Here is a 10940-nt window from a genome sequence, read left to right on the forward strand (position 1 = left end):
AATTTTCTCCTTAAGACAAGTTTTCTTTTATTTTTTTAGTCGACCTCTTTTTGCCGTGTTACGGCACCGCCGATGAAAAGTGAGGCTGAGTAAGAGGAAGGACTCTGAGGAGGACGCACTTGAGCACCGAGGGCCTTTTTTGAGTCCAAACATAAAGATATTTAAGTAAAACTGAAGAATTTATTAAAGGATCTGTGTGTTTGATTAGCAACAGAAAGGAGCAACTGGACAGTTGCACTGCAAGAACGGACTCCTAATACAGTAAAAAAAGTCTCTTGTTTCAAGAAATATTAAAAATAATCTCATTAAGAAAGTTTTCAAAACAATTTTGGTTAAAGAAAATGTATCTTAGTGACTTTAATTTTCTTTTAAATAAGCCCATTTACTTGCCCCCTTGGCAGATTTTTTAAAAAGAGCATTTTTTAAATTTGAATATTATTTTTTGCAGCGTAGTGTCTTTTTAAAGGAGCCACACACCAGAGAAGAAACAGCCTTGCATGTGTGCGTTCATGTATGCGTTCATGTGTGCGTTCATGTGTGCGTTCATGTGTGCGTTCATGTGTGTGCACGGCGAAGAGGGAATCCAGTTTTAGGCCACTCAACGGCAACAAGATCTGAAAGGCACCTGGTTCCAGATGATGAAGAGGGAGGGGATTTCTGTGTGCACATAACAGTGACTCTCTACACAAACACCAACACCTATCGTTCATCACCTCCCTGTACTCATGTCACTGCACTGTCCCTTCAACTGACCCAGAGGGGGACACGCAGAGCAGCCAGAGACAAACAAGGACAGATTCGGGTCCGGAGGAGCCGTCGGGAGGACACAAAATCAGAAAAGTGGGGATGAGATCACAAGGAGACACACTTGGGGGAGTTCAGAGACGGTTCAGGAGGAGAAGGAAGGAGGTGGTCTTACCGGATGCCTTCCCTGAGGGTACATGATCCCAGGAGAGGAGAGGCTTCCAGTCCGCTTGATGGCCAGGTTAGTCCCCTGGCCCTCCACTCCTCTGCCCTCCACTGGTTCCGCTGCCACACACCCCCACACACAAACACACACCTCCCCACAGCCGGCCCTGATGTCACCGAGTCTTTTTAAAATCCCTGTTGACACACAACCCAAGATCAGTCGGTCCGTCGGCTCATTTCATCCAACAATGTCATGACACATCAGGCTGTACCTCCTCCTTCCACAGTCCCAGTTTCCCCTTGTCCTCCAGGGTCTTTCCCCTCTTTTGCCTCAGCTTGTGATCAGTTAGGGTCCAGGCATGATGACATCTCATGCAGGCAGACTCCCCTCTCCCTGGACTCGTCCTCCTCTTCCTCCTTCACCCCACAGTCTGTTGGTGAATCATCCAAACATAAACACGCAGAAACAGTCCTCCGTTCTGCTTCTCCTCCTTTGCAGCCTCTCTCTGACACGCTGAAGTCTTGACTGCAGCAGGAAAAAAAAAAAAGAAGAGGAAGAAGGAGGAAGAGGAGGGAGGGGAGAGGAGAGAGTGAGGGCTTTGTTTTTAATCTAAATGTGGAAAAAAAAATGCAAGAGGAAGGCAGGAAAGAACAGCAGGTCAGTGGAGGATCCAGCGGGCTTTTCAGCAGCAAGCCCTAGACTGTAATATATTGTGCCTGTTGGCTTCAACACAAACACGACAGGCTGCTAAAGCTCCTCTTAAGGTGGAACTGAGTAGATAGAGGCAGCTCCTCACACACAGGCGGGACTCAAGATGGGAAGAGATGGGTTTCTTTTTTTAGCTGTGGTCAGACACACAAAGAGTCAAGCTCACACTGATGGGAATCAATATGCAAACACATTTATGAAACGCCGCACACACAGACACACACTACCGCACTCACTTAGTCCCTAAGCGTTAAATTTTACCAACTAACTCCTGTTAGCCATCAAGTCAAACCCAACCAGCCGCAGATATATACAGGTATAAACAACAAATGACCTGGATTTCTGCACCCCTGATCTACATCTTTTATTTATCTTTCAGTTCTCCAAGCCTCTCTTTGGTGCAGAACGATTCATATGTTGTCCCCCATTCCCACTACCCTCCGGGGGAACGGGAGTGATTCCGGATTGTCTGTGCTCCCGTATCTGACCGTGGACCTTCCCTCTGGCCCGTCTGTGCTTCCGTACCTGCCCATGGATCCTGCCCCTGGCTCGTCTCGCGCCCCCAGCCATCCCCCAACTCTATCTTGACCAAGCTCATCTTCTGCACCATTTAAACATGTAGTTGTAGAGTTAGATAAGCTAAGAGTTCTGGTACACCCCCTACCGTCCTGGGGAAGGATGAAGGATCCCTCCTTCATGTGGACATCCCTGAGGATTATTCTTTTTTTTCCCAAAATCCGTTTTTAAGGAGTTTTTCCTTACCGCGAAGTAGGGTCTAAGTGCAGGGATGTCCAGTTTAGTTTAACTATTACCTACTGGATATATGACTGATTTCAAGTTCTTATAAGATTACTGGTATGAAGCCCATTGAGACGATTGTTGTAATATTGGGCTCTAGAAATAAAATGGAATGGAACTGAATTAAATAGACCCTATGCCCTTCAGGCCAATCACTGACAGGAACTTATCTTTAAAGGGGAAAAAATGCTTTTTAGTTCATTCATCTTCTAATCCGTTTGTTACCTTTCGGGGTCACTGGGCTGTCAGAGCCTGTCCCGGCCACTTGTGGGCGAAGGCGGGGGATACCCTGGACAGGCCGCCAGTCTGTCGCAGGGCCAATGCTTTTTAGTGTTGTTCTGAATCTAACTCTAAGTCTGCTCTGTAGGTTTGATTATTTTTTATGGATTTGCCATCTAAGTTTTTAATATAGCGGCTGGATAGTTCAGTTGGTTGAATGTAGGACTGACGCACAGGAATCCAGGGTCTAATTCTGATGGGGTGACACCAGTATGGGTTCTTAGGCAACACCCTTCACACTACTGCCTATCTATATGGCCTTAAGGGGGCCCGGGTCTGGATCTCCCGGTGCCGGTCCCCAGTCTGGACAAAATACTGGGTTGTGTCCGGAAGGACATCCAACATAAAAATCTCTGCCAAACCAAATGCTAATGTGTGAAATCTGGTTTGCTGTGGCAATCCCTGAGGGGATGTGCTGAAAGGTGAACAACAACATCCACGTTTTTAATCTAAGGATATGTCCACATTGTTCACGTGTCTAAAAAAGTAGAGGTTTCCCAATGATAACTGAGGCAACCAGCTTCTCTGCTAAATACTGCACCAGGGTCTGAGCTGTGGGTAGGAAAGAAATTGTCTTTTTAGTATTATCATTGTTTGAATGTATTTTTAACTTAGATTGATCTTTTTACCCTTTCAGAAACAGCTCTGTGATTTTTCCTCTGCCTCTCATGGTAAACGGCGTATACTTATATAGTGCTTTTCTACACATTCACACACACACACACATTCACACACTGACTAACACTGGTGCCAACCTCCCACTAGAGGCAAGGTGGGGTTCAGTGTCTTGCCCAAAGACACATTGACGTGCAAGGCGGGAATCGAACCTGCAATCTTACGATCGTGGGTCGACTGCTTTACCGGTGCCCCACCGCCCCCGCCCCCACCCCCAGCTAGGATGAGTGGGTTTTACAACACACTGTCCTTAGCTGATAAGGAATGCTGTTTGAACTGAAAATGGCTAATTATACGACACCCCTAATGAACTTTTCAGCTTGTCTCTTTGTTTGGAAATTGAAACCTCCTACTTGAATTCTTCTTAATAAAAGGAGCATGGGAGAAGAAGACCTTTGAGAGAAGAGAAGGGTGGTGGAAATCTTCCCTCACACCTGCTTGTGCACGAGAAACCTGATTCTTGTTGTGGTTTTTTGTTTTCTTATCGTGTTTTTCTTTATTGTCTAGATGCATTTCTCTGACAGCACCAGAAGTGTCACTTTAGCTCAGTACAGATCTGAAGTCACGGTGTCAACACAAATATAGGAGACAAATGGATGACATTAAATGAAACTTTTCTTACCTACAATTACATCTTAGAATATAGGCTAGAGAAAGAGGGAGGGCAGCAAAAAGACTCTACTGTATCCTAAAACAAGAAGCAAATGAGCAAGATTTTAGGAAAAGGGCTATGAATCGTGAAGAACAACTTGTTAAACATGCACACGCTGCACCACTTACTACAGGGATGTTCTCAAAGTCAGTAAATGGAGTATCTAGAGGATTACCAACATGACACCCCAGAAATATCTCTGCCACAGCAGGATAAAAATGTACGCCTGTCTTCTTTTGAGTGCTAGAACTGGTGCAACTGTTATTTTCAGGAGCGCCCAGAGTGGACTTAGACGTACTGAGAGCTGTTATTTAAAGACTTTCCGTGTACAGTACACCGGTGCTCCTTTTGGCTCGCTCTATAATGAGTCCATCCAGGGCAGCTCTGCCTTTGAACTTGATCAAACGGCCGTTAATCCGACACTGTAGACTCGGACACAGTCAGTCCTGGCATCCGTGAAGGATTTTCAGTCAGATAAAAACTGCATTTGATAACTAGAGGGTTAGCCAGAGGGCAGCTCCAAAGCCTCAATTAAGGACACACTGCAATATCCTATTATACCAAACACTACACATCCTTTTGGGAAAGCCTAATACCTGTTTATGTTGATCTGCACTGAAAGTCACGGTCAGATTGGGTTCAGTGTTTGATGTGTGAAGCTGCAAAAAAGTGTCGGTTTTGTGAGTGACATTTTGTTGAAATATATAAAAAGAGAAGAGCGATGTAAAATAAAAAAAATAGTGTTTTATTGTTTTTGAGGCATTTTCCTGATGAAATTTAAATTAAAATTGCATTTCTAAGTATTTCTTTATTTAAATCATTGTGAATCAAGAACAGACAGAAAAAAAATGCAGTTAAAAAAAAAAGATCTTATTTGTAACGTGGAAAATGTGCTGGACGGACGCACGCTTCCTTCTTTGACTTCAGGAGTCTATGATATGATTTTGAATGATTTTTGGCCCGATCTTCACCATTTTCCTTCAAATGTTGCCATTATTTACTGTCTCTGGTTTCATCAGTTCATCGTCTCACTTTAAACTGTTGTTTTCTAGCCGCGTTTTACATCTGGTGAGCTTGAGATCACGACGCTGTTGAGCGATTCCAATTTCTGCTCGAGCTTCAGCTTCCAGACAGACGGTCACACGCTTGGCTCTGAAAACACTGTGCTGGGGGGGTTAATCCATCTCCAGTCCAACGCAGAGACTTCTCCAGAGATGGGATGTCTTCAGTACAACCAACACCAACTCTGGAAGTGCACAAAAACGATCAGAGTTTTGGTTCCCATCGGAGGAAAGTGTTGGAACAGGCAGGAAACAGGGGGCAGGTGTGAAAACAGGTGGAGGCAGCAGAGCTAAAGATGTCGAGGATCTGCTTGGGAGCAGAAATGAGAAGATCAGAGCAGCTGCTCCTCCAGGAGACGGTGTGAAAGCACACAGACGATCCAGCAAACCAAAAACCTTTGGGTAAATGAGGTGCAGACGCAAAAGCCATCATCCACAGCCAATAAAAGGTTGGAACGTCTTTTCCGTTCTTCCTCAATTAGATTAGATTAGAGTAGATCAACTTTATTCATCCCACAATGGGGAAATTCTCTTATCTTTAGCAGCAAAAAAGACATTCAGAAATTCAGATACAAACTGCTACAAATTCAAGATGAGCTGGGTCTTCGTCGCATGGTTGACCTGTACAGGCGCTACAGGTTTTTGGGGTTGTGGGGGTCTGCGAAGGGCCATTGTCGTGCATTTATGATGTATAGGTGATGCTGTCATATAAAAAAAATCATAAAATACTTTTTTCTTTGTGTTTATTTCATTCTATTAAAGGCACTTTGATAAGAATGACGGTACCGCGATTAAGCTGCAGCTAAAGCTGTTTTTGGAAAAGTCCCGCCCCTTTAACTGTCTCCACCAATCATTCTTGGAGGCTTAATCACATGTCATCAGTCTGACCAATCAGAAGTGGTTAAAGTCTTCACTTCCTTGTTCTGATTCTGCTCAGAAAGTCGCTCAGTTCTAACAAAAATACCAGCTAAAGCTCGTCTTTAGCGGTGTAGCTTTCCACAGAATCCGGTGTCAGACCGTGGAACAAGTGAACAAAACAATGAGTCTGTCTGCCATCACTACATCTCCCATGATGCATTGGGTTAAAGTGACAGCGTCTCAGCGCACAATGAGTCCTTGTTAAACGTTTTGAACCCACAACGAACACACATCAACCAGTTTTTAAATCTTCTAACTTAACTTTTATTACATCTTTTAGAAAAAACTGCTTCAACTTCCAGATTTTTCTGCCACAATTATCACAAAAATGAATGTGAGATCATGGAGGTTGTAGATCAATACAGAATAAGAGTTTCTCCTTTTTTTTTTTTTTTAGATGCTGGTGAGCCGCAGGATTTTTGTCAAGGTTAAAGTGTGGCGTGGCTCAAAAAAGGTTGATAAACACTGATCTATAGATACGGTGACTCAGAGCGACTCGGACCAACCGCTGTCAACTGGTTTCAACATGGCGGCGCCAGGATCAGGAAGCAATGGTACGTCCTATTCGGGAACACGAGATGTCCATTGTTTTTACAGTCAATGGTGTCCACCCAAGAGGACGGTTGGGACTAAAGCAATCCCAGTATGAAAATGACCTTCAATGATAAATCCAGACACATCCAGAAAAGAACGATTAAGGCGGTTTGTCAAATGTTGTAAAAAATGCTAAAGTTAGAGATTCCTACATGTCACAAAGAAGAAAGTGAGGATGGTCGGTGGAGACAGAATCAGAGTAGCTGAAGGGAAGAGCAGAAGAAGACGTGATGAGTCTTTGACCTTTTTTAGAGGTCAGGGCAAACAGACCGCCTTAAAAAAAGACCCCAACCATTTGTCTTCAGGGTCTTAAAGCAACCAAACTTTTCCTGGAAACAACAGTGTTTCTGAGCTGATTGTGTTCAGTAGGAAAAGCCAAAACCTGAAATAACATCATCTTTGGAAGCAGCTGGAGGTTCGGGAAATGCATGTTCAAATAACAAAAGGCTGCAGATGATGAGAGCAGGACACTTGGACCAGAAACACTGACCGTAAATTCACAGAACATTTGATTTTAGGACAAACTGACCCTTTGAACAAGCAGACATTTTTACCCACGAAGGTCAAACTTTGCTGCAGAGAGATGATTTTGTCTCCTAAACATAAGTGCCACATTTTTGCGCTTTGTTTTATCTTCCCACAATCGTGTTCATTAGCGTTTGGAGATGAGGAGACTCGCAGTTGAAGAAGCGGGTCATGAGGTCATTCCTTTTGGCGGGTTTCCTGATGAACAAATAAACATAAAGCCGGAGTTAGGTCCAGTTAGATTCAGACTAAACATGAGCACAAGCAAACACGCAGAAACCACAGAAAAGACCTGCAGCTCTGGAGGACACGAGCGCTCAGAGGAAAGGAGCAGGAGCTCCCATTAAAAATGCTACCAGAAGATGAGAGCCCAAACTCAGAAGCACCGTCTTCACAGAACCATCTCCCCAACCTCCATCCGCATGCCTCAATAGAATCAACGGTTCTTTCAGACACCAAACAGAACTGAGCCTCTCCAAGAGAGGAACTGTGGCGTTTAAACTCAGGGGCTTCAAATCCCGTCCCAGACGACCCCCCCCCCTCCCCCAAGAAGCCGCCAAGGCTTCATTTCTCGCTCCCTTCATTCCAAATCTGTCACATATTCAGTGACAACTCACCATAACCGCATCACCAGCATTCCCGTGTAGCCCATTGTACTAATCAGCATTATCTAATTGTCTAGATTGGATTATGCAGGTAATTATTCCCCAGACTCCTTCCACTGTGTTTCTGAGAGGCAGATGGGCTGAAACACACAAAGCGTGACGTCAGTCCTGAGGTGACACGGGTCGGAAAACATTTACCAGAACTGCTGATCAATACGCAAAAACGTTTCAAAATAAAAGCATTAATAAAATGAAAAGAGAATTTCAGTGGCTGTTTACTTTCATTTTGAAGGCTTTTATGAAATGATCCTGTGGGGATTTTTGTATGAAAATGGCTGATGTTCCTCCACAAACTTTGACGTTTTTGCAAAACTGGAGGTTTGTCTCTGTTAGTGGGAGGAGCCAAGCCCAACGCTGACCCTCCCCAGAGAGTTCATGATGGGCGGCACACGAGTGGAAATTCGCACCAGAGCTGTTTGGACCACGAAGCTCATCTGGACTCTGGTTTGCTTGCAAACAAACCCTGCAGCGCTTTACTACAGTCTGAGCACAGACAGACGCAAACCGAAGAATGGAACTGAGACTGAATGAGAAGTTCAGGGGATTCTCGCTGTTGGACTTAATGGCATTAGCTATTAGTCAGGTTTTCTTCCTTATTTTTCTTCTTCGTGGTCGGCGCTTGTTTCTGACAATCCAACCACCAAATGAGCTGCAGATTAACCGTATAGCATACACTAAAGGTGAGACATTTTTCCGTAATCCTAAAACGATTCCATCAGACTTCCCGGTTGAAAGCTTCCTAAAAGCAGTTCATGTTCTACGTTGATTTGACGTGGTTCATTCATAAAAATTTAAAGTAAAGACCACACATTTTTCCATGTATGACCAATTTTTATCCTTGCAACATGTGCAAAATGTACATAGTGGCTGTGTGACACGCTGGAGCTCCGAAAGGGGGGGGGTTAAGATGGCAGATTCTAGGGGTCCAGACAGAGAGGGGGCCCACAGTGGCCCCTAACATTGATGCAACGATAGAACAGAAAAACATCATTTCAGTAAGTCATTAACCAATAGATAATCACAAATATTTGATATATTTTCAATGACATGGGAACAACATTTCTTTCCCACACAAACACACCCTGCATTTATTTTAAAAATGGTTCGGTCCGACTGGACTGACTGAATGGTTAGCGCAGGCACATGGGCTGTGACAGACAGTGTGTGACGTAGAGAAAAGATGCATCAAAAATCGGAATGCCAAAAATAGAAGGAAAAGAAACCCAAGAGAGGAAAAGGAGTTGATGGGTCGGAAAAAGTGGCACCCAGGATTTCTGCAAGTACCAGGTTAAAAGGATGGAAAAAGAAGCTTGACTTACTCTTTTAAGTTAAGTTTCATTCAAATGATGATAAATCATTTATGGCCATTTTGTGTTTTGATGGTGATTTTTCTTTTTTTAGCCAAGGATGTTTTGATTTTTTTTATCCCTTTTTATCATGAAAAAGTTAATTTCTTATTTAAGAATCAGTTTTGGTATGAATGAATGAAACAAAATGCATTCTAATGTAGTAAGTTGTCGTGTTATTATGTCACAAAGACGACAACAATAGTAAAAAAATACCATCATAAGGCATAGTTGTCTGTGAAACAGCATTAAATAAATTGCCGCTGTGTTAGGGGCCAAAGTAAAAATTCTTTTCATGGGGCCCAAAATCCCCAGCAGCCCCCTGGGGATGACGCGGCCTTCAGATCATAATCTTTCAGGGAAACCGTAATGTGTATATATAGAAACCGTCTTACATGCTTCCCTAATTTAACACTTAAAACTATAATTTAATTAGCAACTAACTGACTAAAAACGTAGAGATGATAAAATCATTTCATAGGCGAATATTTTTAGATTAACTGTGATGCAGTTTTTAACTTTTCTATTACATCTGGGAAAAATGGGTAAATATTTATAAATACACACAAACACAAATGTGATTTACTTGTTCTGAGGGTGAGTTTCACGCAAACATCTCAATTTCGTCTGCTGAGTGGACTGTCAGCAACTCCTCCGTTCCACCTTAACAACGCTCGCCTTACTGGAGGCTCTCCTCTGCCTCTGATTGGAAGACGCGCTGTCTCCTTCCAGCCAACCGGCTTCACGAGAGCCCCACGTGGAGTCATGACGTCACGGTCCAGGCCGTCCAATAGTGACTCGAGCTGGTTTGTTAAACGAGCACGGACGAGAAGGGAGGGGGAGCGGAGTCTGTGGGGATTGTGGGCAGTGAAGTTCAAATAATTGAGCCCGCCACGCGCGCGCGCTACTACGCGCACGTAAGTCACGCTACATAAATGCTCAGGAAATTCTGCCGTTAATTTCAGACGCCAAATGTGGAGTGTTGAGTATGTCTGTGCGCACGCGCACAGACATACTCAACACTCCACATTTGATTGAGCCATAGAATAAAAACAAAGCCGTTTTCTTACATATTCTTTTAATTTCACTCAAACAGAAACATACCAGGAAGTGCGTGTTTGTGTCCTTTCAAAGTAAAAGAACTTTTTCATTTTTAAACAGTCTGATTTGAGAGTCCCTTGTTGAAATAGGCATAGATAATGACGTCATAAATGGTTAAACATGGTGGTCTGAAGTAAGGCAGCAGCCGTCGTTTGGTCACTGGATGCAGCTCTGGCTCCAGGCTGCATGGACGCAGTCAGATCTTCTTTTCGGGCGGCTACAGAGACACGTGACGCATCCTTCTGACTTTCCTCCCAAACCGCGTGTGAGCGCGGCCTTCCGCCGCTGCACAGCAACAGTAAAGCGCCTCTGCACGTGCTCTGTCCTCCTCCTCATGCAGGGCCGACGCGTATGTGTAGCTTTGAAAGGGGCGATAGGAGTAAATGTTGGGTGCATGAACGCAGGATGTCTAAACTACAGCCTGACTGTAACACCACCTGTTTACTTCTTGTGGCTGCATCACCTGCATCTTCTGACCCACTTTCTTTGTAGAGTCTAAATGCCGAAAGATGACACTAGTTTTGGATTAATAAGAGAAAACTGAATATTAAATGAAAACGACGCTGATTTCTTTGAATAATTTGGTTTAAATTATTAAACAATATAATAAAATGAGAGGTCTACGTCAGCCTTACTTAGGGGAAGTCCTGTTCTTACTTTGAAAAGCCAGAAAAGGGCATTTCCTTCCTCCATTTCACCTTTAAGTAA

General features: G+C 43.7%; 1 protein-coding gene across 4 annotated transcripts in view; it reads right to left on the reverse strand.

Annotated features, from left to right (window-relative positions):
• LOC101157442 (transducin-like enhancer protein 4) overlaps positions 1-1618 on the reverse strand; it is a 106743-nt gene extending 105125 nt beyond the window's left edge. For all 4 annotated transcript variants that reach the window (XR_002873214.1, XM_023954565.1, XM_023954566.1 and 1 more), the window contains exons 1-2: positions 1182-1618; positions 920-1104 (exon numbers count right to left, since the gene is read on the reverse strand). Coding sequence is in view for 3 of the 4 variants with exons in the window: in XM_023954565.1 (XP_023810333.1) it covers positions 920-943 (24 nt within the window). In the remaining variant the exon portion in view is untranslated. The remainder of the gene's footprint in view (positions 1-919; positions 1105-1181) is intronic.
• Positions 1619-10940: the final 9322 nt, after the last annotated feature.

The sequence above is a fragment of the Oryzias latipes genome, chromosome 4, assembly GCF_002234675.1.
Source record: "Oryzias latipes chromosome 4, ASM223467v1".
Taxonomy (NCBI): domain Eukaryota; kingdom Metazoa; phylum Chordata; class Actinopteri; order Beloniformes; family Adrianichthyidae; genus Oryzias; species Oryzias latipes.